At 47.6% G+C, this 27,544-nt stretch overlaps 3 protein-coding genes across 3 annotated transcripts in view; 2 read left to right on the plus strand and 1 right to left on the minus strand.

Moving 5' to 3' along the window:
• Nucleotides 1–371: 371 nt before the first annotated feature.
• Nucleotides 372–16,262, plus strand: GDI1 (GDP dissociation inhibitor 1). The gene is made up of 11 exons (XM_083482819.1): nucleotides 372–615; nucleotides 5,335–5,442; nucleotides 7,377–7,476; nucleotides 8,059–8,193; nucleotides 9,860–10,058; nucleotides 10,434–10,565; nucleotides 11,220–11,319; nucleotides 12,194–12,365; nucleotides 13,432–13,576; nucleotides 14,504–14,558; nucleotides 14,718–16,262. Exons 1-11 carry the CDS (start codon nucleotides 571–573, stop codon nucleotides 14,868–14,870), a joined length of 1,344 nt encoding a protein of 447 aa, XP_083338945.1. The 5' UTR covers nucleotides 372–570; the 3' UTR covers nucleotides 14,871–16,262.
• A 2,327-nt stretch (nucleotides 16,263–18,589) lies between these two features.
• Nucleotides 18,590–26,639, plus strand: FAM50A (family with sequence similarity 50 member A). The gene is made up of 8 exons (XM_083482853.1): nucleotides 18,590–18,712; nucleotides 20,755–20,879; nucleotides 24,067–24,151; nucleotides 24,310–24,409; nucleotides 25,512–25,654; nucleotides 25,811–25,887; nucleotides 26,231–26,297; nucleotides 26,482–26,639. Exons 2-8 carry the CDS (start codon nucleotides 20,769–20,771, stop codon nucleotides 26,580–26,582), a joined length of 684 nt encoding a protein of 227 aa, XP_083338979.1. The 5' UTR covers nucleotides 18,590–18,712; nucleotides 20,755–20,768; the 3' UTR covers nucleotides 26,583–26,639.
• Nucleotides 20,023–27,544, minus strand: part of LOC310696816 (uncharacterized protein) — a 155,801-nt gene continuing 148,279 nt past the window's right edge. Inside the window, exon 6 of the mRNA XM_083482854.1 lies at nucleotides 20,023–20,188. Within this exon, the coding sequence (XP_083338980.1) occupies nucleotides 20,051–20,188 (138 nt within the window). The 3' untranslated portion in view covers nucleotides 20,023–20,050. The remainder of the gene's footprint in view (nucleotides 20,189–27,544) is intronic.

The raw sequence follows: 27,544 nt of genomic DNA on the forward strand, positions 1-27,544 counted from the left end.
ACTATTTGCCTCAGCGGGAGAAACCCCTCCAAGCCCCGAGACTAAGTTTCGAAGGGATTTCCTTCCTCTGGGGACGTTTCAGGGCGGGGGGGGGGCGAGGAGGATGACTTTTCACGCCGCGACAGACAGAACTCTCCACAGACCGAGGGAGTTTTCCTCTCAGCTTTTGTTTATCTGAGGCGGACGCAAGAACCGACGGTGCTGTCACGGTTGCCATGGGGACGAGAGATGGGGGGGGGTCGCTGGGTTTGCGAGCTTCTCCTCTCCCCCCCCCCCCCGCAATGACAGAAAAAGAAAGAGCAGCAGCAGAGCCGGAACTCGTTTTGTTGCGTGCCTCCTCCTCTCTCTCGCGGAGGCACCATCTGGGCTCGCGCATCCCTCGCCCGCCCCCCGCTCCCGACATCGCGCTTCTGGAGAAGGACCTCGGCGGGGCGGTTCCCGGTAGCGGAGGGATCCCTCTGCCGGGACTCGTTTGGCGGCGGAGGGATCCTCCTCCGGACTGCCCGTGCTGCGGCCCCATCTTGGCTCCGCTCGGGGCGGGGGGGCGGCGGCGGCTCCGCACCCGGCACCATGGACGAGGCCTACGACGTGATCGTGCTGGGCACCGGCCTGACCGTGAGTCTCCACCCCGCCCGGCTTTGCACCCCTGCCTACTCCGCCTCGCTGCTCTTGCATCCCGTGCTCTCCAGCTGCATCCCTCGCCAGCAGCAGCAGCAGCATCCCTGCCATGCCCGGGCGGGGTTTGCAATTCCCCGCAGCCCACGAGGCCTTTCTCGTTGCAGCAACGCAGCTCCAGAAGCAGCACATAATTGCACCTTTTCTCTCTGCTTCCGTGCTGCTGCTGCTGCCTCGTCCCCTCCGTATTCCAGACCATTATTGCACCTGTCCCCCGGATTAGCAGCTGCTGCTCCCAGAGGTGCGCCCGCCTCGTTTGCACCGCCCCGCTTCCCCTCCGCCTTGGGCGGCAGGCGCCTTTGAGCCCCCGCTTGCAACTCTTCGGATGCAACGCGCCGCCACCAGCCGCCCTCCGAAGGCGATGGGCGCCCATTTGCCCGCGCCCTTTCCCGGCCCTTTATCCCCCCCCCCAGCGCCCCTCCTTCGTTCGGGGGTTGCCAAGCCATCAGCTGGCCGCGGCTGCTGTGCATCTAGCAGCGCCTTGTGACAATGCAGGAAAACCGTATTTCTTGCGCCTTGTGGAGATCGAGCTACAGGGTCTTCGAGGGGCAGGCCAGTTGTGTGTGTTTTCTGGTCGGTTAGCAACCCTGCCCTCTTTTACATCTCAAGAGGGGGAGGAAGGGGCGCTGCTGCAGTTCCCATGCTCCTTATGCTCCCCCCAACCCTTCAGCAGCATCCCTTCAAGCTCTTCCAGTGCAGTCCTTTAACTGCACTTCCAAATCCTGCAGTCCCAGTGTGAACCGTCTGCCCCTTCAGCACCCAAGGTTGAAGGGTCTGAAGCGCAGGGTGCTCTATGCCTGGTCCTGAGCGCCCCTGTACCTACTGCAGATGTGGTCGAAGTGCAGAGGTAAACCTTGCATGTACTGTATGCAGTTTCCTGGTTTTTCTCATTAATGCAGCCCCCTGCCAGTGTTTTCCCCATTCTGAACTTTTACGCTTATTTATAAAAAAAGAAATCTGCTCCAGTAAAGTAAATGCTTCTCCTTCTTAGGTGGTTAGTCTGCATCTCCCCTTGCAATTCCTTGCAGTCTAGGAAGCACATACTGTTTGACCCTTGCAGTCTCCATGATGTTAAGGTTTCTTTCCTGGTCTTTTTTCTTTCAAGGCTCCTTAGCAGCCCTGTGTCTTCTTACTGTATCAGCTTGGCTTTGGGCCATCTATGGTTTTCAGTGGAACTGAATGAACTTCTCACTCTCCCCAGAGTTTAAAAAAAAAACTTCCTCCCTGCTCCTACTCCTGTCAGGGGAACGTTAACCATCACCACCCCAATACTGACTTGTCGCTCTTTACACATTACTGCAAGATGGGATTTCCTGTTCTGGAAACCAATGTAGGCACCTCTTCCTGCCCTCAACAAGTGGCTGGACACCTCTTTTTGTGTAATTCATATGTTTTCCTACATATTAATTGCGCTTTGCAGAACTTAACTTCTGTTCTATCTCTCCTCTCCCCAGGAACATCAAAGGGATGCAGCTCTCAGTTTGGCATCTTTCCAAGCTCCCTCCCTTCTTTTTCTTGTGGTTTCCTGGCCTTAGTGTGGAGAGCACTGTCTATTCTGCCCTGTTCATGCTCCATCCCCCCCCCCAAATTATAATTTAGAAGGATGATGTTTTCTGATTCCTCACACACACAGCTTTTTCTCAATCTTCTGCATGCAGCCCTATCTGGTAGGGGGCTAAACTGAATTTCCCATGTTTCTGGAACGTAGAAAACAGCCCTATAATGGGTCTGGCCATTTGGATTGTCTAGCTCACTAATTGTCTAGTTCTAGTTTCTAGCTCTTAAGTGGAGATGCCAGGGATTGAATCCGGAACCTCTTGTATGCAAAAGACATGTTCTTCCATTAAACTCTGACCCTTCACTATGGAACCAGCCTATCTCGTGTTATGGAGCAACAATTAAGACAGGAGACAAGACAATTAAGGAGAAAAATGTTTTCTGCTCCTCCTCCCACCTTAGCCTCACAAACCAGGCTTGTCCTTAGATGAGTCCGAACTCATATCCCATGAGAAGCCCTTCATCCTCTTGTAGCAAGCAAGCAAGCAAGCAAGCTGCTCTCTCTTTCACCACTTGTAATTCATTAACAGCAAATTCACACAAACTTATTTTAACTGCCATGGAGCTGTAGCTTAAGTGAGAGTGTTTCCTAAAGTACTCAAAGACCAATTTCATTCTTATAATGAAATGTAATTTCTTCTACAGCTAGTAGGGATGATTGTGGAATGGAGTTGCATGAATGTCCCAGGAGCCTATTGAATAGTGCCTGTGACATCACTAATAATACATTATGCAATTGCTTTGGGAACTTTCACGGAGCTGAAATGATAAGGCTTGTGCTTGCATTACAGTGTTTCTCTCTCTGCCACCCCACCCCCTCTCTTTCTCTCCCCTCCCCCTTCCAGTAGGCTGCTGGGGGAGGGACCAGTTACTGCATGAAATTAGGCCACAGATTGTCTACCACCTGCACTGCATGAGCAGCGTGATTGCCACCTTCATGTGGCCAAATATCCTGCCACTTTGAAAACTGAAAACAAATAACTTTAATTGGTGGAAATTATGTGTGTGGGATGGATTATATAGGAATTTGCATGTTGCTATGTGCTTCACAAAGGAGTTGGTGATTTCAGGTATCCACATGTTACCACGGTGGTGTGGAATCCAGCCAGGGAGAATAGATAATCTCCCTTTTGAGCTTCCTTTTCTCACTCACCCATCCATAAATCTACCCGCCCAACAGCAGCTAGACTTTAGACTTTGCCTTGAGTATTTATTATAGGTGTAAGCTACTGAGGTGAAACCAACAAGAGCATTCTACAGACCTTAGCTTTGGCTCCTAGGTCCTTGTAAGTTGCACCGTAGCTGTCTACCCCTAAAATCCCAGTACAAGTCTTGCTGTGGATTCTGTTTGTGCAGAAACCCTTGTCATTGCCCCAAACTTCCTTGAGACCAGTTTCTGCCTGGTGCCAGCTCCACTGTTCGTAATTGAACACCCCTGTATACTGGTTTGGAGCATGCAGTGGCATGGCATGGGGAAATAACAACCTCAGACTCATTCCCCTTCTTCACATACATGTGTGTACTTCTTAACCTGTTTTTTGTGTTGATTTTGATATGCCAGGACTATGTAAAATGGGTGGAGAAATCTGTGATCCTCCTGGTGTTCTGGGACAACATCTCCCAGTATCTCTGAGCATTACTATTACTACTACTAATAATAGTAATAAATTTTATTTGTACCCCGCCCTCGCTACCACCAACAAAATCACAGTAAAAACATAAGGGGGGGGAAACCAATTTAAAATACAGGTTAAAATGCAATTTAAAATGCAGCCTCATTTTAAAAGTAGCCAATAGATCAAGACCATAAGGGGAGGGCAACATAAAGGTCAGACTGAGTCCAAACCAAAGGCCAGGCGGAACAGCTCTGTCTTGCAGGCCCTGCGGAAAGATGTCAAGTCCCGCAGGGCCCTAGTCTCTTGTGACAAGAGCGTTCCACCAAGTCGGGGCCAGTACTGAAAAGGCCCTGACCCTAGTTGAGATCAATCTAACCACCTTGTGACCTGGGACCTCCAAAATGTTGTCATTTGTGGACCTTAAGGTTCTCCGCTGGGCATGCCAGGAGAGGCGGTCCTGTTGGTACGTGGGTCCTAGGCCGCATAGGGCTTTAAAGGGCAGTGGTGGCAGTGATGGGTAGGAGTGGGGGGATGTGCAGGCAGACGAGACAGAATGGGAGGAGGAGTCTCCAGGGGAAGGGACTAGTGGGTTGTGGGGTTCTGTAGCACCTGTGAGGCAGCTGCCAGCAGAAGAGAAAGAAGGGGGTCAGGAGAGGGAGACTGGGCGGCCAGAGCAAGGGGGAAAGGGGCAGGAGACAAGAGAACAGCCAAAGGAGGTCCTGGAACCTAGAGAGCCTGCAAAGCTCCCAGAAGGGGTCATGGCTTCGAAATCCCCTGGAATCCCCCCTCCTCAAGAAAGAGCTATCTATCTGAGGCAGAGCATAGGACTGCCGTCGTAGGTTGCCTAAACATCTAGTTAGCGGGGAGTGTTCCTGGATATCTCTTGCTGATGTAACCTGCTGCTTCACCAAGAAAGAATTAAAATCTGGTTGCTTGTCCTCGTTGGTCCTGGTGTGGTTGGGACAATTGGCTGCGCTGGCTACGGCTGTTGAGAGTTGGAGGGTGACAGCATTGGGAGAGCCACAGGTCCCCCAACCCTGCACTGTGAAAGCTACCATGCTGTGGGGACATAGGTAAAGGGAGCCCTGACCATTAGGTCCAGTTGCAGACGACTCTGGGGTTGCAGCGCTCATCTCGCTTTACTGGCCAAGGGAGCCGGCGTACAGCTTCTGGGTCATGTGGCCAGCATGACTAAGCTGCTTCTGGCGAACCAGAGCAGCGCACGGAAACGCTGTTTACCTTCCTGCCTTCCTTACCTATTTATCTACTTGCACTTTGACGTGCTTTTGAACTGCTAGGTTGGCAGGAGCTGGGACCGAGCAACAGGAGCTCACCCCATCACAGGGATTCGAACCGCCAACCTTCTGATCAGCAAGCCTAAGGCTCAGTGGTTTAGACCACAACGCCACCCGCATCCTCTGTGGGGAGATACTTTGAACTAATCATGCCATAGGGCATCCATAACCCTGCTCACCTTCTGCCCTAGGAATGTATCCTTTCTGGCATCATGTCTGTGAACGGCAAGAAGGTCCTGCACATGGACCGGAATCCGTACTACGGGGGCGAGAGCTCATCAATCACCCCCCTGGAAGAGGTAAGGAGCCAGGAACATAGGGTGTGTTTATACCTCTGTTGGATTAGATCTAAGAGAAAGTGTGCTCTGATGGCTAAGGTGGGAAATCTCCCATTTAAAATCTCTCCTCAGCCCTGAACTCAATAGTTGGCTTGAGCTAAGGCATTCCCTGTTGATCCCACTCCCTTACCTGTAATAAGGGTGTAATTCACCCATTCTTGCAAGACTTTCTGTTATAATGTATGCAAAGTGCTTTGAACAATGCCAGGGTGGATAAAAATAAATGGCTTTTTAAAAAAAATCAGATTTTTTAAATTTAAATTGGATTTTTTAAAATTTTAATTGATTTAAATTGGATTTTTTTAAAATTTAAATTGGATTTTAAAAATAAAATGCTTTTGGAGGAAAAACCTTTCTAAAGATAGTTTTCTGTTTAAGTTACATTATAGTCCAAAGGCTATTCATCAGCAAATAAGGATTTGTTTTAAGTTTTTCATGTGTGCTAAAACTCAGTGTAAGTTATTTTTTAAAAAAATTGTTTAACCACATCAGTTAACAAACATGGATACATATGCTATAATGTTACTGTTTTAGTTAAATAAAATGTTTAAATTGCTATTAGGGAAATGATTACTTTTCTGCTTCCAATAAAGTACAGCAGAAAAGTTGTCCAAATATAAACAATTAACTTTTTAAACCTCACCATAATTTCATAATTATCTGTCAATGTATTTCTAATAGTATAACCAAATTGATCATTTTTGATACAACTGTAAAAACTACTCTGAAAATTTATTATTCCAAAAATGAAACCCTTATCTGGTTGTAAATATTAAGAATGTACCAGCAAGAATGAGTCTTTCTGTAAAAAATAATGATTAAATCAAGTCTTACTGACTAGTGATTTAAATTGTGATTTACCGTAAATCGATTTGATTTAAATCAGGTATAGGCAAACTTGGCCCTCCTAGTGTTTTGGGACTACAACTCCCATCATCCCTAGCTAACCGGACCAGTGGTCAGGGATGATGGGAGTTGTAGTCCCAAAACATCTGGAGGGCCGAGTTTGCCTATGCCTGATTTAAATCAAATCCACCCTGAACAATGCTCAGGAAAAGCATATAAATATTCTATTTGGCATGTTTTCACTTCCCAGGATCCTTCCAGCCATACACCTTTCAGCTGCGTGAAAAGGCAAAGTAAATGTTTGCATGCTAGTTCTAGTGTTTCATAGATAAAGCCATTTCCGAACTGGAGAGGAGAGGGGGTTGCGGGCTCCCACACACGTGGGGGCTGGCCTTTTTGCCCCCCCCCCGCCAATCGGCGGGCTAGGGAGGCGTGGCCTGGCCCATTTAAGGCCAGGCACGACCGGGGACCGCCCTCTTTGCCCCGTTCCAGCTGACCGGTTTTCCCATCCCACCCACCCTTTAGGCTTAGCTAGGTATGACCTTGCTATGGACTTCGGTTGGTCGCCGCAAGGGGCTGGTAGAAATTTTTCCAACTTGGCGCACTTCCAGCCTTTTGGTTTTTTCACCTACCTCGTAGCAAATGTCACAACTTCCTCGGTATTGGCGGTTAGGCATTGGCAGGGGTAATTGTTATGCAAATGAAGGGGGGAAGGAAGCGCCATCACCTTCCCCCAATGAAAAGGGTAGTCCGGTAGAGGACTCCGGGGGGGCGTTGCCTTGTCCGAAACCTAGGGAGGTAAGTGCCTCCGGCACTTGCACCAGGGAGCCTGGAAGATAGGAGAAGTGGTTTGGGGTGATGGGCTGCTTCCTGCAGTATCCTGGTCTCCTTTTTGAATTGATGCTTCTCTGACTGACACAGCTGAGATAGATTCTCCTCCTGCATTTTGGTTGCACTGATATATTTGTATTAGGATAACATGTATATTCTAATTGAAGTGCCCTGTCTGAATGAGTGTGTGTGATGTACTGTTTTTCCTCAACTACCAGCTCTACAAGCGCTTTGAGATTAGTGATGGCCCCCCTGAATCTATGGGGCGTGGCCGGGACTGGAATGTTGACCTTATCCCCAAATTCCTCATGGCCAATGGTAAGTCCATGCACTTGTTGTCCCTTGGTCTATCTGCCAGAGATTTCATTTGTTTTACTCAAAAAGGGGTGAGATGAGCTGGAAGAATCACTTTAGAAGGACAGTCTGTAGTGGCACAGGACAGGCCCACATTATAGTATCGTGAGACGTCTTGGCTCATTGAAGTGGGCCAGGACTTTGCATATCATTGGCGGGCGCTGAAGAACAAGCAGCCAAAATTGGCCCTCTGCAGTTGATGGAGCTCTGTCCCTCACACCCCACAGCTCTGCCTGTATGCGCTACACACATTTATCTGGCAAGCATTTCCTCTCTTATTCACCTATCATTTGCTGTGAACCTTTGTACTGGGTGCATTTTATTTACTTTGCTTTTCTATCCTGGATTTCTTTCATTATGGAACCTAAGGTGGTATACAAATGGTTCTCGCAGTTCGCCTGTCCAAACACTGGTCAGACCCAAACCTCTTTACCATCAAAAAAGTGGCAGGTCTCGTGTACCTTCATCCTGGCTCTCTATAATGCACCCCTTATCTATGGTGGCAGGTAGAAGGGCTCTAAATGAGGCTTTCCTTCCCCCACGCAGGCCAGCTGGTGAAAATGCTGCTGTATACGGAAGTGACACGCTATCTAGACTTCAAAGTGGTGGAAGGCAGTTTTGTCTACAAGGCAGGAAAGATCTACAAAGTGCCGTCGACCGAGACAGAGGCTCTGGCATCCAGTAAGCCTATTTCTTGCAAAACTGTACTGTGTCTGGCTCACAGGGACCTTTGTATTCCTTTTGTGGGAAATATATAATTACTGATGTACGAAAAAGTAACGTGCAGTGAAACATTCATTAACAAACAAACTCAGATCCTCAGTGTTTGCATTTATGTTCATATCTATACTTACCTGCATTAATTTTAGTTTAAAATAAATTTCCTGCTTTATAATGCAACTAGCAGCCTCATTGCCAATACTGCTCAGAAATTTAAGAAACTAAAGGATCAGTGTAGTTTTGAAAACTTCAGTCCACCATCTTGATTAAAAATGGCATCCAGTTGTATTCAAACACAAACAAGAACCTGCTCCTTGATCTCAGGAACCATCATGCAAAATTTAGTTACAATACCGTAAGAGATATCTAAACACATAGCAAACAGACAAACAACTTTTCAAAATATATAGTAGATAATGGAATCTCAAGGAAGCAGACAAAGCATTTCGGGCAGGATTGAACTAATGAGTCCCACAAGCAAAAGCTGTGTGGAAGGACTTGCACTTGCGCACCAGAGCTTCCCCTGTTCTCCTTCCTCTGGGCTTCAGAGAACCCTTGGAACAGCATATCTGGGGAGAAGAGCGGGGAAGATTCCACCTAGCAAGCCGAAATACTTGTGTTGACAGAATGATTACTTTAGTCGGTTTTGAATGGTGCTAAATGTCTATAAAATAATTTAAAGGCATCCATAATAATGACATTGGCAAGATAATTCTAGAGTTTTTAAAACTTCTAATAACTGAACCCTCCCCCCCAAAAAACCCTAAAGTTGGAGGTATAGTTCAGTCTTTGCACCTGAAAAACTTTGCTCTTTGAGAAGGGTCTGCTCTCGGAGGAGCCTGTGCCCTGTGTGTCTGTGAGTCACTGCTGTGGACGTGCATCCTTTGAGGGGCAAGTAATTCTGCTGCATCACCACACCAGGAGTGACTGACTGATCTAAATCACACCTGGTGTAGAGACACAGCAGGACTACCCACCCCCAGAAGAGGCTGAGAGGAAGGAAGGGTGCAAAGTCAGGAGGATTTCTATTGGGCAGCCTTCTCTGTGGGTGAGGACCATAGCTGTCAACTTTCAGTTTTGAAAATAAGGGATCAGCAGCCTCACCTGTCCCAGGGACAGTCTATGGGATATCTAACAATCCGGGATAGCAGCGGGATGCAGCGGGAAACGGTGCTGGAATAAGGGGATTTCCCGCAAAAAAAGGGAAGGTTGACAGCTATGGTGAGGACTTGGGCTCACAGGTGCCTTTTGATTATTTGACCCACATTATTTATTGCCATGCAGTGTACAAGATTGCTTGCCCTAAATAGGAACATTTTTGCCACAATTTATTCATTCTAAGTGTTACCTAAAATTTTGGAGTCCAGGGAGTGACTTGGGGCTAACCTTTACACCACTCTTCTCCAAGTTTGGAAGGACCCTCTCCGTGTCTCCTCCCTTGAAGATGTTGAACTTGTACTCTGTTGGTGGCACCCTGGCACCTGAGATCCTTTTAGCTGGAGATGCCTGGGATTCAACTTGGTACCTTCCTAGTGCAAAACATGCTCTTCCATTGAGCCAGGGCCCTGGTAATTCAGTGTGACTCTGCAGTGTGTTGTCTCTAGTCCAACCCATCTTCCTCCTTTAGATCTCATGGGCATGTTTGAGAAGCGGCGCTTCCGTAAGTTCCTGGTGTTTGTGGCAAACTTTGATGAGAACGACTCGAAGACATTGGAAGGGGTGGATCCTCATGGCACCACAATGCGCGAGGTCTATCGACGTTTTGACTTGGGCCAGGATGTCATTGACTTCACAGGTCATGCGCTGGCACTCTACCGCACCGATGAGTGAGTAGCTGATCCTAAACCCTCCTTCTAACAGGGAGTGCAGCTTTTTCTATGTCCCCTGGCTATGTAGCTGTGCCACATCCTGTGGTTATTTTAGTAGCTCCTTGTCAGCTGAGAGTGACCTGAAGGACAGTCTGATGTCCAACATTGGCTTGTTAGAAACAGGGTGGGCAGGGGGAGATGCCCAAGGAAAACGCCTATGAAAAATTATGGACTCTCCCCCTTCTCTGCAAAAAGGGGAAACTGGTCATTGGCTCCCTCAGGCCCACAAGACAGCCCTGACCTTTCCCTTAGGAAACTCCCAATTGTCTTGTCCTCTGCTTCCTGTTGTTCATTCTTGGTGGGACTGAGTCAGGCTGTTTTCTCTTTCCACAGCTACTTGGATCAGCCCTGCTTGGAGACCATCAATCGCATCAAACTGTACAGTGAATCCCTGGCCCGCTATGGGAAGAGTCCCTATCTCTACCCACTTTATGGTCTGGGTGAACTACCCCAGGGCTTTGCCAGGTATGCCATATCCTAGGGCTCCAAGTACATGGGGCAACTCCTGCCTTGGTCCTTAGACTAGTAGAAAGAAAGGGCATTGAGTCCAGTCACAGTTATTTCCACCATCACCACCACCCAGTTCTGTTCCAGGATATTGAGACTCTGAACTTTTACATGTGAGCTTTCAAATAAGTTATATGCAAAATCTGCAGAAATGTGTATGCTTTATTCTGAACTTGGTATCTAAGATTTTGCAGAGTTCTCTGGTTTTCTGGGGTGATGGACACATTTACATTCTGTACAAGGAAACATGAATGTTACTCCAAGAGAGAAACAAATGCATGTGAGGAGCACAGAAACTTGAACCCCTGGATCGCTTTTTCATAGATCCCATCTGCATGCTTTCACAAGCATAAGGGACTAGGTAATACCTTAAAAATGTAAAGATTTTAAAGAAACTCAATTATATTTGATCACTGTCACAGAAAACAAGCAATTCTGATATTAGTGTTTGACTTGTTAATTAACAGAGGGATGAAAGTAATGGGAAAAGGATTGCTTACATCTTTTGGCAAAGTAGTTCTGTCCTTGTAGCTGAACTGCATGAGGTGTGTGTTGGGGTTGAGGTCTGTTTTGGTCAGTGCCCTTCACCACCCACCCATCTCATGTCCGCAGGCTCAGCGCCATCTATGGTGGCACCTACATGCTCAACAAGCCAGTGGATGAGATTGTCATGGAAGGTGGCAAGGTCATCGGGGTCAAATCTGAAGGCGAGGTGAGAATGGGAAGCTGACCTTTCACCCCCTGTGGTAGAAAGGCTGGGAAGGGGGTGTCTCAAGTTACATCCTGGGAGCAATGGTGCTCGGAAGACTGTTCCGTAAGTGAAGTACCTGGCTTTTAAAGAGGTACTGCCTGTTTCAAGAGGCTTGAGTTACTGTTGTTCATCTGCATCCAGGGTCCACTTTCCCCCCACCTTCTCTGCCTGCAAGCTGATTCTGTTAGTCCATGTGGATTGGCAGCAATTGGAATGGGAAATCATCATCCTTTCTCCTGCCTGAGTATGTGGCTTATGAGATGAACCTTCTCTAGCCCTATCTTTGGCTGGTTGCTTTTGATATGGGGACAAATTCAAACAAGTGATTCCTCCCAATGCAGTCTAAGGCAGCACAGCCTAGCAAGCACTTTTGCTGCATGGCACTTCTGTTGCATACTTTGCCGGCTCGAACCAGGACAAGCGATTATGGGCAAGGGCAGAGATGGGAAAACATAAGGAAGATTACTGGAATCCCAGAGGTCCACCAAACAGAGCTAGCAGTGCAAAGCAGTGCTTCAGAGGTGAGCGTAGTGTTAGAATAGAACAAGATGCCTCTGAGCACCTTGGAATTTATTTTCAGCATCAGAACTGATCTTAAAGTCATTTCATACAAAAATCCAGTTCTGGCTTCTCAAGTTCCCCACCCCTTTTCATTTCAGGAGCATAACTTGGGGAGGGAGCATTTTGTTCTATTTATTTTTTGGAATTTATGTACCATCTTTCTGCCAAGCTTCTTAGTTATACACTTGGGCCTTTCGAACCTTTAACTGCATGGAGTAACATCCAAGGAAGTCTGCCAGTGTCCCTCTACATAATGTTTACTCCCCCACTCCAGGTGGCACGCTGCAAGCAGTTGATCTGCGACCCCAGCTATGTGCCAGATCGGGTGCGCCCCGCAGGGAAGGTGGTGCGTGTCATCTGCATCCTGAGCCACCCTATCCGTGGCACCAATGACTCTAACTCCTGTCAAATCATCATCCCCCAGAACCAAGTGGGGCGCAAATCTGGTGAGTACAGGTGGAGATGGGGCTCTGGGTAGAGTTGGGGGAAGGGGAGGCCGGATTCAATGTTTGGGGGCTTCTTCCACAGTATCATATACAGCTGGGATGGGGACCAGCGGCTCTTCAGGACCAGGGCCCATCATCCCTGACCATTGGGATGGATGGGAGTGGGGAGTCCAGCAATATCCCAGGGGTCAGCAAACTTCTTTTGGAGGGGGCCGGTTCACCGTCCCCCAGACCTAGTGAGGGGCCGGACTGTGTGTGGGGGAGCGCACACGCGGTAGAGGGGGCTTCTCTCTCTCCCCCTCTCTCCCCCAGCCCCTCCCCTCCTCCTGCCTACCTCCTCCGCCGCTCTGCCTGCGGTTGGGAGCCGGTGGCAGTGGTGACGCCTCTCCTTTTCGGGCCATCTTTCCCAGGCGCGGGGCCAGCAGGTGCGCCAAGCTCCAGCCCACAGCGTGGCCATAGGGAGAGGCCGGCAGGCGGGCAGCGAGGCTTCCTATCAAAGCCCAGCCCTCTTCCTCCACAGGGTGGGGAGAAGCCAGGAAGAGGGAGGGAGGAGGGAGGAGACGCTGCTGCGGCGAGGGAGGGAGGGGGGGAAATCACAAGAGTGGAACCTGGGGAAAAAATAGGGATTGCGCCAATCCAAGTAGCGATTGCAGAACTGTTCGCGGGCTGGATCCTGAGGGCAATTGGGCGGGATATGGCCCGTGGGCCTTAGTTTGCCAACCCCTGCCCTATCCTCAATATGACGTGTACCAAGGGCATTATAATGCTCACATTTTTTCCAGTTCTGTATCTTATAACAATTCTGTGGACTAGGATGGCCCAAGTGAGCTTCATGGTGGGCTCGGGATTTCAACAATGACTAGGGCTAACTCTCCAAAGTTTCAGGCAGGGGACTTTACAGCCACTGAGCTACCGTCCTTTCCTTCGTTACGAAAACACACACATTTACCCTCTGGCATCCAGTATAAGATAATATTGGTACGGTGTATGTGTTGGGGTGGGGGGCTGCTTCGCTTGGGCTATTTTCCACCAGGCTTGTGACCCTTTCCTTTGCCTCCCTACCCAGATATCTATGTCTGCCTGATCTCCTCCGCCCACAATGTGGCTGCGCAGGGCAAGTACATTGCGATTGTCAGCACTACTGTGGAGACGGACTCTCCTGAGAATGAAGTGCAGCCAGCCTTGGAACTTCTTGAGCCTGTCGACCAAAAGTGAGTGGGCCAGGGGAAAACATGAGAAACAGAACTAGTCTCTAGAATTATGATGTTGATGATGATTGCCGTAGGACACAATTTCTGCTTTAGGACACAGAACTTCCTGTCTACAGTTCACAATCTAAAAGGATAGGGAATGGGGACACACATGACAAGGGCCTTCAAATACTTGGGCACAGCTGCATTTCATTCAAGATAAAGATGGTAATTTCTAGGAGATTTTCCACATAGGGTAAAGAAGGAAAATCCAAGGACAAGAGATGCAGCAATCATTAATATCTGGACTGTGAGTGAGTGGCTGCTGTTCCATATTTTTAAAAATGATGGCAGGAAGATTCTAGCCTAGTCACTCCCTAATATGCTGGTTTTCTGTGAGTGGGTGTGTTCCCTCATGCAAGCCCTACTTGCAATCTGAAGAGGCACATTCAAGACACTAGGCCTCTGAATAGAATAAGAAAACAGTTTAACGAAAGAAAAATAAATGAGGCTATAATGAGATGGAAGGAAACAAGGGGCAGGGAGATGCAAGATTACATAGAAAGTTTAAAACAGGTTTATGCTGGATCTGATAAAAGTTCAGATAAATTGATAGAAGGCCTGCTGAAGGATGCTGAAGCAGTGGAAACAAAGATTTGGGGGCTAGAGACTTTGGGCTAGCTAGGCCCTCCAGTTCATGGCTCTTCAAGCTGCAGGGTTGAGTCAGAAACTCAGTAGCAAGGAACAGAAAAATGGCTTTGAGAGAGGGATAGCTGCTGGTGTGTGTGAATCTCATTTTTGCCTGTAGTAAACAGAGTTTGCAGGTTACTCTCTTATTATTTCAAAAACTTTCAAAGCCTGTTTGACCAGAAAAGGAAAAAGCAGTGTGTGGGGAGTGAAACATTTCAAACCCTTCAGACTTTCATAAGCATCTTTCCTTTTTAATAGGTTTGTGGCCATCAGTGACATATATGAGCCTACTGATGATGGAACTGAAAGTCAGGTGAGATTCCGCAATGTATTTGGTGTTCTGAAGTGTTTTAGAGAAGGGAGAGCCTTACTGCATGGTCCATAGCTGGCTTTAAAGAAGATCCTGGCTTCTTTATCTTCCATTGCCCATCTCATGCATCTGTGGTTTTTCTTGCCTCTGTTTCCCCTGCAGGTATTCTGCTCACGGTCATATGATGCCACCACCCACTTTGAGACAACATGCGACGACATCAAAGACATTTACCGGCGCATGGCAGGGGCTCCCTTTGACTTTGAGAGCATGAAACGGCGCCAGAATGATGTCTTCGGCGAGGATGAGCAGTGACTACTCCCCTTCTCTTTCTCTCCCCTCCCCTCCCCATCCTCCCTCCCCCTGGGTTTTCCCCATGCAAGGGACCATACTAGGGACTGGCTTTACCCCACACCTCACCTGAGACTGGCTCTTCCAGATAGTCATTCAGCTATGATTGATTTCTCTTAATTGTGACCATTCCCCTTAATCCGCAGGGAGAAAAGACATTCCTAGTTTTATTTTTCCACTCCATCCCATATCTTTCTGCTCACAAGAGAAAGACCCCTCCCCCCTCTCCCAACAACTGAGTTTGCATCAGAGTTGGTGCAGCTGAAATTCTTTGGGGACCCATTCTCTTACAGAACAGGGATTTGTATTGTATTCAATTGCATGCATTTAACCTCTGCTGGCTAGCAACTTCTAGGAAAAAGCAGGCTTGGGTGATTTGGCACTCTCTTCTGCTGCAGCTCCTTCCCTCTGCATGTTTGTAAGGATAAACACACATCTGAAAGCGGGCAAAAGTAAGCACACTAGTCACTTTTCCACTTCAAGTTGCCCCATCACAAATCTGTTCCTAGAAGCAGCAGACATCAGGGGTTTAAAGGCATGTAATTGCATGGAGCATGCAGTTTGGCCTTTGTTCCTGCTGCTAATCTCAAACTTTCCTCATCTCTTCCACTTTGCTCTCCTCTCAGCTCCCATGTTATTTTCTGTGCCTCACAATTCCACCCCCCTTCCATTTCTGATCCCAGTGAATTAGCTTGCTTGCTTCACTTGTGACAGACATTCCTCCCCTCGCAGCCCTCCTTCCTTCCCATATTTATCATGATCATGGTGTGAATCTTCATTTCTGTATGCTGAGAAGAGGCCGGAATGACTAGCACTACAGGATTTGGGGGGGCGTGAAGGGCCCCTCTGAGCCGCCTCTTTCCACACATGCTGTCCCTCTGGCCAGTCCCTCCCCTCCCCCACCTTGCCACTTCAGGTTCTCACAGGCCTCTTCGTTTGTCTTGTGTCCATTTTGTCCCCTCAATTCCCTCTTAGTTACTTTAGCCTAAAGTGGGGGAAGATTTGTGTGTGTGTGTGCGTGTGTGTATGTGTCTCTCGTGTGCTGGACATAGGGACAGGGTGGTGGTTCTGTCCCCTTCCACTTGCTGCCACCTGCTGTAACTTATTGTAACTTATTAATGAAGCAGGTCAAACTTTTGTTGACTCACCTGATAATTAACGAGGTTTGGATGGGGGCGGTTAGGCCCTGGCATGAGCAAAAAGGCCTGGGGTCTGTTTTGTGTCAGAGGCTTCCTTCCTGCCAAAGCTGGCTTTATGGTTAACAATCTGTCTGTAACTCTAGTGGGATACGAGGGGTCACCTCCCTCCACCCCACAGCTGCTCAATTGTCTCAAAGTAATAAATTCACTTAGTCTAGCTCTGGCTCTTGTCTGGTACCACCACCGTGGGAATGAGAGGGGAGGGGAGGTCACGTTTAGGCTGCCTCCTAAGTAGAGAAGGGAGGCTTTTTGTAGAGAAAGACCATGTTAAACTCAGGAGATGGATGAAAAACCTCGTGTGAGACATGGCATAATGAGAATGTTGGAGAAGTCCCACAGCCTGGCTTTGTGGCTTAATCTTTTTGGAAAGGAATTCCAATGTAGAGCCCAGCGCCATGTGAACCATGAAACTTGAATTTTGTTTTAACCTGCACAGCTTAACTCTGGTTACAGACTTCCATCTCATCTGCTTTTTTTCTACAGCTCAGTGTCATTTTTTCAAGAATTAAGCAAGGAAATGAAGAATTGCTGTTTTAGGGAGCCAACTGTTGGAATTGATCAGTTTATTCAAACTTTCCCCAGTCTCCCTGTGTGTCACCAAGGTCTGAAAGCAGATACGTGCAGGGTTTAGAAACATACTACCCTTAGTATGTATCTAGAAGTGTGGCACATATTTGGGCATAATGCATTTACCTCTCATCTACCTTGGGCTAAGACCTTTTGGCCCAGTTAGTTTATGACCCTTTCCTCTTGGAGCAGAAACCCTGTTTGCCAAAATAATATGGGGACAGGAGCAGTACTTGCAGGGAAGAATTGGTGAAGAGTTCTTAGGCCTTCTCTGCAATTCTGCCCTCAGGGAGCCTCTTTACAGTAAGAGTGCTGGTTTTTATTCTCCCTCTAGCACAGTGCTTCTGCCATACTAGAGCAACGATCATTAAAAGGCTCTAGAAGAAATCTCTAATTGACTCTTGTGGAGCAGGGACATGAAGAAGAGCCTCAGATGAGGATTGCAGGGTTCATATATGGATAAACCTTTTGGGCAGATACTGTGAAGTTTACATATTGAAGAATTTAGAGGGCACCACTTATTTCCTGTTGAGCTGCAGAGCCAACTCAAGTAGAATGAAAATATTGTTTACAATATTTAGAAAGGTGGGAAATTCTAAACAGAAGAGGTTTCAAACTAGGGTCTTTTAAAAAGGATAGCCACACAGGTCTCACTCCCAGCTGCCAATTGCAGAATTCTCCACATCTGGGCAAGTGTGATAGAAGTACGCAGGAATTACTGTAAATGCAATCAGAACATTTAAATAAAACTGGTCACATCTACACTATACATTTAAAGCACATGGCTTCCCTGAAAGAATCTTGAGAAGTTTAAGGGTGCTGGAAATTATAAGTCTCTGAAGGGTTTAGTTTCCAGGTACAGAGAAGGTTGAAGTTTTAATTGCAGTACTCTGAAAAGTACATTCTATTTTTTACAGATAGGTAGCCGTGTTGGTCTGCCATAGTCAAAATAAAAAAATTCCTTCCAGTAGCACCTTAAAGACCAACTAAGTTAGTTCTTGCACACGAAAGCTCATACCAAGAACTAACTTAGTTGGTCTTTAAGGTGCTACTGGAAGGAATTTTTTTATTCTATTTTTTGGTTTTTTTATGAAGGTGAGAGAACACATCCTGCAGGGTTCAAATCCCTTTTGTGTTGGGATGTCTGTACCTTTAAAAAATAAAAATTCAACAGACTTGAGATGCGCAGGGAACTTGTTTAATTTCTACACCATGTAATAAGTTTTGAGGGCACAGGATTTGCAAGTCTTCTTTCCTGTAGTACTCTGGAAGAACTGGAAGCATCATGTTGCCTTCCCTCACACCTCAAAAAGCTTGTCCCAAGTTGTGTTTTTATTGTTGATTTTCATATTAGTCACTTCCAAATTTGCAATAAAAGCGATTAACAGATATGTTGACAACTCTGAAGGGCATAAAATAACTGCAGCTAGTGGGGACAAAGATGCAAGGAGAGGGGGAGGCTGCCCCCCCCCCGCAAACTACAAAAGAAAACGGGGCTTTCTGCAGGCTGACTGCCTAAACCAGCCTTTCCCAATCTTGGGGAGGGAGGATGGTCCAGCTGTTGTCGGACTCCAACTTCTCTCACCTCTAGCCAGCAGGACCACTGATCAGGGATGATGGGGGGGAGGAGGACAATGGGGGAAAGACTATACAGGCTACGATCTTATACACCTGGGAGTAAGCCTCACTGAGTTCAATGGGGCTTGCTTCTGACTAGATGTATTGACAGGCTCGCACTGCACGCCTCTGTCTCAAGCGCGTTCCTCCGAGTCCTCCAGAGACACAAGGGATCAATAACCCACGTTTGTTTCCGTCCGCTCGGTGGCGGCCCTCTAGGGGGCGCTGGCTCCGCGTCGTCGCCAATCGCGGAACCGGAAATGGGTCCTGCGCACTGACTCCTCCCTGAGCGAGTTTCCGGAAGACGCTTCATCGCGACAGGGCTTCCACCATAGTGATGCCGCGGGCCAGAGCGGAACTTAGCCAATAGCGGGCGGCTCCGGTTTTTCCCCCTGCCGGAAGTTCCGCTCGCGAGCTACGTAGGTAAGGCAGCTGGTGGGATCTGCGGCTGGAGAAAGGAGAGGCGGAATCAGCGGGTGCTCCTTCTCCCGACCAGGCAAGGCCGCAGAGCTTCCTCACACCGGGCCCCTCCATTTGCGCGCCCCTGTTTCCCCGGCCGCATCCAAGGCCCTCAGCCGTCCAGGTTCTTCCCCCTCGTCTGCTCCTGCTCGTCGGGCAGCAGCCTTTGAGGGGCCGAGCTGCGGGGTCTGTGGTAGAGCCAGCCCCCCGCGCCCTCCCAAGCCCCGACACGAGCCCGCTTGGAAGGATTCTGGCCAATGAGGCCGGGAAATCCCTTTAGGGACGCTGCGAGCCCGCAGGCGCAACATCCCGGCCGGTTAGTGCGGGCAGCGCCTGCACTTTGGAACTCCCTGCCGATTGATCAAGCAGGCGCCTTCGCTCCGCTCTCTTCGGCGCCTGCTTAGAAACATCCCCTAACCCTGCCCAGGTGGTTAGAAAGTTGCAGCAGAATCATATTGTAGACAGTAGCATCTAATCCAGCCTCCTGTGCAGCTGTCCCAGACGGGGATCAAACCTGCAACCTTGGCGTTATCAGCTCCAGGCTCTAACCAACTGAGCTATCCATAGAATCTTAAGAGTTAGGAGGGACCATCATCTAGTCCAGGCACGTTCAACAGGTAGATTGTGATCTACCGGTAGATCACTGGACGTCTGTGGTAGATCACTGGTAGATCACTGGCTCCCCCCAAAGAAGCTCAACAACTTTGGCTCCCCTACAAAAGCTCAACAACGTTGACTTGAACCCAAAAAAGGGGGTAGATCACTGCCAGTTTTTAACTCTGTGAGTAGATCGCTGTCTCTTGGGAGTTGGCCACCCCTGCTTCTATTCCAACCCCCTGGAATGCAGGAATCTCAGCTAAAGCATCCGTGACAGAGGGCCAACCAACCTCTGTTTAAAAACCTTCAAGGAAGGAGAGCCAGGTTAAAGTACCGTATTTTTTGCTCCATAAGACTCACTTTTTCCCTCCTAAAAAGTAAGGGGAAATGTGTGTGCATCTTATGGAGCGAATGCAGGCTGCACAGCTATCCCAGAAGCCAGAACAGCAAGATGGATCGCTGCGCAGCGATCCCTCTTGTTGTTCTGGCTTCTGTGATTCAGAATATTTTTTTTCTTGTTTTCCTCCTCCAAAAACTAGGTGTGTCTTATGGTCTGGTGCATCTTATAGAGCGAAAAATATGGTAGTTTTAATCTCTTGGGGACGACAAAATAATAGTAGCAAAACATAACGATAATAATAGTAAAATCCTAGGAGAGGAATCTGGGCGACGACGCTAATGTCACTCAGGTAGCAGCTCTCAATCTCATTGCTCTCTCGACAAATTTGGCAACCTTCTCTGTTGTCGAGCCGTTCTGGTCGGCCAGGAGTGAGAACAGCTTGGCTTCGCAAGAGTGGCCCGGGATGGCAGACAGGAGCGGCGCGATGGTCTCGTCCCTGAGATCTTTATATAGGGAGCAAGACAAGAGGACGTCTCCACGCAGCCAGCTCCACAGGGGCAGAGCCGGTTCTCAAATGAAGTTCCTTGATATCTACCCTCAAGAACAGCCGAGGGTAACATATTTAGTCTGGCCAGTGTGAAGGCCCGTCTGAGTTTTGGAATGGTTAAGGTAGACAAATAAGGTGCCCGAAAATCAAAGTGGGAGGGGGGCAGATAAGCGTACCAAGCACTAAATTTCTTAATATACGCCAGATTATTTTGCTGCTCAATATCCTTCATGCGCTGATCAATAATATCCTAATCTCTTGGTATTTCAACTTATGTAGGCTTTAAAGTAGTGTTGTAAATTTTTCTTAATTTTATTGTTTTGTCTTCCTGTAAACCGCTTTGAGGTTGTTGTTGTTTTTGTTTTATAAGCAAGCGGTGTATAAATCTTATGAAATGAATAAATAATAAATAAATAGTCAAGAGCAGACAGTAATGAGCCAGATGGGCCAATGGTTGCTTGTTATAAAGCTGCTGCTTCATACATTCATGTCTATGTGGGGATTTTTATTTTTGCCTCACAGGTCCATCTACAGCCATGGCGCAATACAAAGGAGCTGCCAGCGAGGCTGGCCGGGCACTCCAGCTGATGAAGAAGAGGGAGAGGCAGCGGGAACATATGGAACAGATGAGGCAACGGATTGCTGAGGTGAAAGGAAGCAGAAGGTCCTAAGGGGCAAGATGGGGGGGTGTAATTTGGTTGCTGAGCGAGGTATTACCATGAAGGTGTGGTGCAGAAGCATTGGAGGACTCTGAATGCAGGGAATGGTAAAGGAGGCAGCAGCATGGAATTGTCTGTTCTTTGATGCCAGGTTGTCAGGAAGAGCCAGCGCAAAATACCGAAAGGTGTTTTCAGAATGATCATAGAATTTTGTAGAGTTGGAAGGGACCACGAGAGTCATCTAAAAAGTTTCAATGCTTTTCATATGTGATGCTTTTCAAATGCACCTTTAAGCCATTTTTCTGCAATCTGTAGTGTTCATACAGTATAAGAAACCAAATTGAGGCATTAAAAAATTAAGCAGATGTTCTAATAAATATTTAACAGTGTATTCAAATTATGGTTGCAGGTAATACAACACCCTAGCCCATGGTGGAGCTGAGCATGCTGAGTACAAATGCATTAAACCAACGTATCTATCTTTTGGCAATAGTTGTGGATAATCGTTTCCTCATGATTCCTTCCCCCCACAACATTTCAGTTGGCCCTTGGCATGGTTTTTTGCTTTTTCTTTAACTTCACTGCTCTCTTCCATTATAGAGTTGAAGGGGTACTGTCGGTCAGTTCAATCCCTGCCCTAAGCAACCTTAAATATTTTTCCTTGAAAACCTCTCTAGGAAGATTTCACAACTTGTTGTTTTACCATAGGGATGGAGAACCTCTGTTCTTCCAGATGTTGACCTTCAGCTCCCATCAGCCTGGCTAGCATAGCCAATGATCAGGGATGACAGGAGTCGTAGTCCAAAAGCAACTGGAGGGTCACAGGTTCTCCATCTCTCTATCACCAGATTTCTCTTAGAGGTTTTTATTCTTCTGGCTTGATGTATTCTGTATATTCTCATCTCCCTTTCAATCAATCGTCCATCCCACCTCTTGTAAGTTTTGGCTACCAGATTAAAAAATTCCTGTGTGGTTGTATCCCTTTTTGTGAATATTCATTTTCTGCATGACTATGGTTTGCAGTTTTCTTCTTTTATTACTGTCAGAAATTGCCCATCTTCCCCAACTTGTCTGTCACATAACGTATCTTCCCAATATACTTTTCTAACTGTCTGAGTATAGTGAAGTACATTCCCTCCGCCCCACCTCTTTTAAAACCTGGACTTTGTTATCCTTTCTCTTTCCTTTTATTTGACTAATCACATCTTTCATGTTAGGATCATCACTATCACATTGTCTGTTAGTATTGCTCTGTCAAAGTGAACTAGGATTTAAATGAATTGAGATTCTGACCATTCTATTAACCTGCTGAAAGAGAAAAAAATAATCTCAAATGCATGTAAGGTCCCTTGCATAGTTAAATAGGTTCTGTCTCCAACAAGTATGGTAATTGCAGAAAATTTAGAAAAATTATAGGTGCTGAGAAATGTGCCTCAAAAGATGAAATATTTCCAGTCCTGAGTTAGTTCCTTATTATATTGAACATGTGTGGGAAACACTGGGGCCTCCAGATGTCAGTGAACTGCAATTCCCATCAGTATGGCAAATGGCGAAGGATGTTGGTAGTTGTAGTTCAGCAGCATTTGGAGGGCCAAACACCTGATCTTGAATATTGCTTTGCTGTTTTGCAACTTGAACACCAAGCACATGCCTTTGAAATCTCCCTATCCTCCGAGCAGTAGGGCATAGCATAGCTGCTTCTACCTACTCCAGTCTTGGCATCTCCCTCCCTCTACCTGCTGTCACAAGCAAGAACCCCAAGTGTGCCGTACCTGGGGGGGGGGGTGGATGACAGGACCAGTGAGGGAGCAGACACAACTTCCTTTTCTTCTGCTTTATTAGGAGATTCAAAGTTTTATATGAAGTGCCTGGGCTGCAGCACTGCTTTTTTCTGTAGTGTTAAGCTCACCAAACAGAAATGTGTTTCCCTAGAAACAGGAGAGCTTAGATTGTGCAGTGTGTATTTAGTGCCAAAGAACAATTTAATTCTTTATTAGAGAATTCCTCATTCAACGACTCTGATTGATTTTGCGGGTCTCTAAGCAGGCATTCACAGTGTTATCTTTTTTCCTTCATCCAGATACATTCACAGGTATTGCCATTCCCTTCATCTTGGACCTGGGTGACCGTATACTTTTTCTGCAATGCATTGAGTTTATAGACTACTTTCCCCCTTTCCCTGTGTTTTTATAACAAGCTATACCCCCTGAATAATAATGACACTTCAGTCTTGAGAGCTTTCCCCAACAAGTCTTGCCAACAGTACCACTACTTCTGACAATGTTTAGCTCACCTTGCTTGCTTCCCCTGGGTTCCCTCTTAGTATACAAAAATGCTGTGTGCTTGAAAGTCTCAAATGAGCTCTCTTCTTGCCTTGGACCTTTCTGTGCTTCTGCAGGGCACTTGTTCCTTCCAAAAATGATTACAGATCCTTGGACTTTGTTCTCTGGGCTCACATCTCCCAACCATTTAGATCAGCCTTCCCAGTGTGGTACTTTTCAGATGTTTTGAATTACAGTTGCCATCACTCTTGACCATTGGCCATTCTGGCTGGGACAGGTGGGGGCTGGAGTCCAGAACATCTGGAGGATACCAGAGAGGGGTGTGCTGTAGATCACTTATTGGATTGTCAAGGCAAGGGCAATGTTGATAAAACAAATACAGTTTGGGTGTTGGCCCTTTCTTGTGGAGCCCAACTTCTCAGCCTTGAAGACACTGAATTCCTCCTGGCAGCACTGCCTGTGAAGCGAAGCATTCTGGTTGAGGACCTTTCCATGCCCAACTCGACTTCTTTCCTTGGTGAAAAGGATTTTCCTCTTTTTCTTTACTTCTTTCAATCAAAATCAGTAGAAAATGTACATAATCTGTCCCAGGTCTTTGGATTAAGGTAGGCTATGAATCTAAAATAGTTGGGATACAGAGTGTGAGTGCTTATCTTAACCAAGGGCAGGATGAGATGAGAACACTAAGGGCATGTGAGGTTTTCCTATGGCTGCCCTGACCCCAAACAGCACATGGGTTGATGTCCCCTAATCTGTGTTCCTCCTCCTCTTGGGGTAGTTGCACATCTTGTGTAGATTTAGTCTAAGAAGGTGGGCTGGAAGTCGTAACTGGGATATCACTGAGTCTCTAGCTTCTTGCAGCAGCAAACTTGATCTCCTCTTTCCCATGGCAGGAGAACATCATGAAGTCAAACATTGACAAGAAATTCTCAGCTCACTATGATGCAGTGGAAGCTGAGCTGAAATCCAGCACTGTTGGTGAGTGTGGGAAGGGAGCCCAGTGCTGGGGAATGAAGCTGCAGGGGTCCCAGTCTCCATTCTTTGACTTGAATGGATGAAGAGACTCTACTTCCCTGCACAGAGCTGGGTAATCATCACATGGGAGGCCTGATTCCCAGCACATTTTCTTCTGATAGGTCTGGTGACCCTCAACGACATGAAGGCCAAGCAAGAGGCTCTTGTAAAGGAACGGGAGAAGCAGCTGGCAAAGAAGGAGCAGTCCAAAGAGCTGCAGCTGTGAGTTGTGGGTGTTCTGGGTAGACTGGGATGGGCAATATTTTTCCTCTCCTTCATGAATGTTCCCCCTGTGCTATAGGGTGGTGTATAAGATCTGGAGTACCGTAATGGTTAAGACCGTAGAGTTGGAAGGGCCATGGCGGTCATCTGGTCCTAGCCCTTGGCACAGTGTATCTTCAGCATCCCTGGGGGGTGGCTATTCAGATGTAGGCTGTGCAGTGAGAGCATCCCATTTTAAACTATAGAACACTAAGACATGCAGTCAGTCATGTTCAGGTGAGGCAGAACAAGGTGCTTCTTCATGCATTGCCTAATTTTGAAATCCACTAAGCCTTTGTGAGTTTAAAAAAGGGATAAATCTGTTGTCTGTTAATTAGCCTGTCAACTAACTGAATGGAACTTCTATGTCCAGAGGCATTATATCTGCACAAAACTAAGAAAAAAAACTGGAGCTTAACCAGGAAGACTATTGCCTTCATGCCTTTCTTGTGAACTTCCCAAGGCAACCACTGGCTACGGTTGGAAGCAAGGGTGCTGGGCTATGTGGGTGCTTGATCTGATCCTGCAGGGCCTTGAGCAAGCCACTATTTTCTCTCAGCCTTGGTGCCTCCTCCCGCAGTACCGGCAGCATAATACTGGCCAAACTTACAAGGTTGTTGTGAAGATTACTGCAGTAATGCTTGTGAAACACTTTGAGCATTGTTAAGCACAGGTATTGCCTGAAGGCTTATGATGCAGCCACTCACTGGGTCTGGGTCTGATCTGGATGGGAGACTGCCTGACAACCCCATGAAAGTTGCCTTAAATTCCAAGATGAAAGCAAGGCAGATTATAAATAATCCTAAATAAATAAGGACATGTTGTTATTCGCTTCCCTCTAGTGTAGCAGCTTTGTGACTCTTAAGTTCCCTTCCTGCCCATCTCCCTAATCTGAGAAGTATGACCAATCTGGGGATACTCTAACATCAACCCCTCTTTCCTCTTCAGGTCACTTGCTGTTTTTCAACTCTCTGCTTTCCTCCACCATCTTTGGAATGCTTTGTTTCCCCCTCCCCGTGAGGGGACATGCCCTGTGAAGCTGATGTTGGCTTGTTCCTCATAGGAAGCTGGAGCGCATGCGGGAGCGGGAACGCAAGCAGGAGCAGAAGCGCAAGATCTCAAGCTTGTCCTTCACCCTGGATGAGGAGGAGGAAGATGATGGCGGCATCGAGGAGGAAGAGGAAGAGGCAGAGCTGGAGCGGGAAGGTGAGGACTGGAAGGCTGGGTGCTCCCAGGTGGAGAGGGAAGCCCAGGTGGGCCTGGGTGGTGGTGATGCTGGAAGCAAGGTGGGGCTGTGAAGAGATGGCTGTGAAGTTTCAAGGGTAGCTCCTCCCTCTTGTCTGATTGCACCACCTCCCTCAGAGCTGGCCCCCAAGAAGAAGAAACTGGGGAAGAACCCAGATGTGGACACCAGCTTCCTGCCTGACCGTGACCGTGAGGTACGCTGCTTATCTGCCTTCTGTGGCGCCCACCCACCTCCATCCTCAAGTGCCCTGGAGGGGTCCCCAATGCCCCTTGCCAGCTACATCTTGCAAGGCACTTTGCTCCCATCTTTCCCTCTGTGGATTGTTGCTTTCTGCACTAAGGCAGAAGCAAGGATCCTGTGGCCTCTCCTGAAGTTACTGGACTGACTCCAGCTCCCATCATCCCTGACCCACTGGCCATGTTGGCTGGAGGCTGATGGGAGTTGGAGTCCAAAAACATCGGGAAGGTGCTGGGGTTCCCCAGCCCCACCAAGGCATCACCTTGACAGCTTTTGCCTTCCCCTCCTCCGGTTTCCAGGAGGAAGAAAATCGCCTGCGAGAAGAACTTCGGCAGGAGTGGGAAGCCAAACAGGAGAAAATAAAGAGTGAGTGATGGAATGTGGTGTCGGTGGCCTGGCCTTGACCACTGGTTATCAGAGCCTGTCATGTGGTCATAGCAGGGGAGGGGTATTGTTTATAGGAAGATGTTGGAGATTTTCATATTTCTTCTGATGAGAGTTTTTATTCTGCCCTTCTCTTGACTCCTCTGTGATTTTCCTCTCCCACCAGGTGAAGAAATAGAAATCACCTTCAGCTACTGGGATGGCTCTGGGCACCGCCGGACTGTCAAGGTGAGCTTTGCTCCATGCGACATTGGGCTCAGTTCTTAGCTTTGGAAAAGGAGTTGGTGGCTTAGCGTGTGGGGCGGTAGGAGCCCAGATGGTTGGCTTTTCCCATTCCGTGCACCAGCGGTGGGGAACTTTTTGTCCTGCATGCCAAATCTGACTGGGGCTGGGGGCACCTGCCTGTCAGCTAACATCCCAAATGGGAACAGGACACACAACAAAAACAGGATTAAACCCTGTCCTCCTGCCCATCAGCTGCTGTCAACAGTGATGTCAGCTGATGGGCGGGTGAGCACGGTTTGGGGAAATTGGCCTTGCGGGCCACATTGAACCCCCTGGCAGGCAAAGGCTGGCACACAGGCTGGAGGATCCTCACCCCTGCAGAGCACGAACCCCCAGTGTATGACCACCTATGAACTGATAATGTTGCTCTTAGCTCTCTACCCCATGAAAAGCCCTGTTTCGGGAAGCTTTTAATGTTTGATGTATTATAGTATTTTAATATTCTTTTGGAAGCCGCCCAGAGTGGCTGGGGAAGCCCAGCCAGATGGGTGGGGTATAAATAATAAATTATTATTATTATTATTATTATTATTATTATTATTATTATTAAAAGCTACTTGCACCAAAAATATCCCACAGCTTCAGTTTACTAATCTACCAATTAAGGCCTGAAGCCATTAATCTTATATGTAAAATAGTGCCCTCTCATTCCTATTCACACACACAGTGGAGTGACTGAGTGTGAGAGAGGGTGTGCACCAGTGTGCTGTAGTGTTTAGAGCCTCAGTTTTATGTTTTGGGTTGACATCCCCACTCAGCCATGAAGCTTACTTTCTGAGTGACTTTGATCCAGTCCCTCTCTCAACCTAGCTGCACAGGAATGTGGTGAGGATAAAAGCATAGAGAACCACATGTGCTGGCTTGAGCTCCTTGGAGGAATAACAGGATGTAAATGTAATAAATACTCCCCCCCACACACACATATACTAGCCGTGTGTATATCC

This window comes from Podarcis liolepis (genome assembly GCF_965112155.1).
Source record: "Podarcis liolepis genome assembly, chromosome: 17".
In the NCBI taxonomy this organism is placed as follows: domain Eukaryota; kingdom Metazoa; phylum Chordata; class Lepidosauria; order Squamata; family Lacertidae; genus Podarcis; species Podarcis liolepis.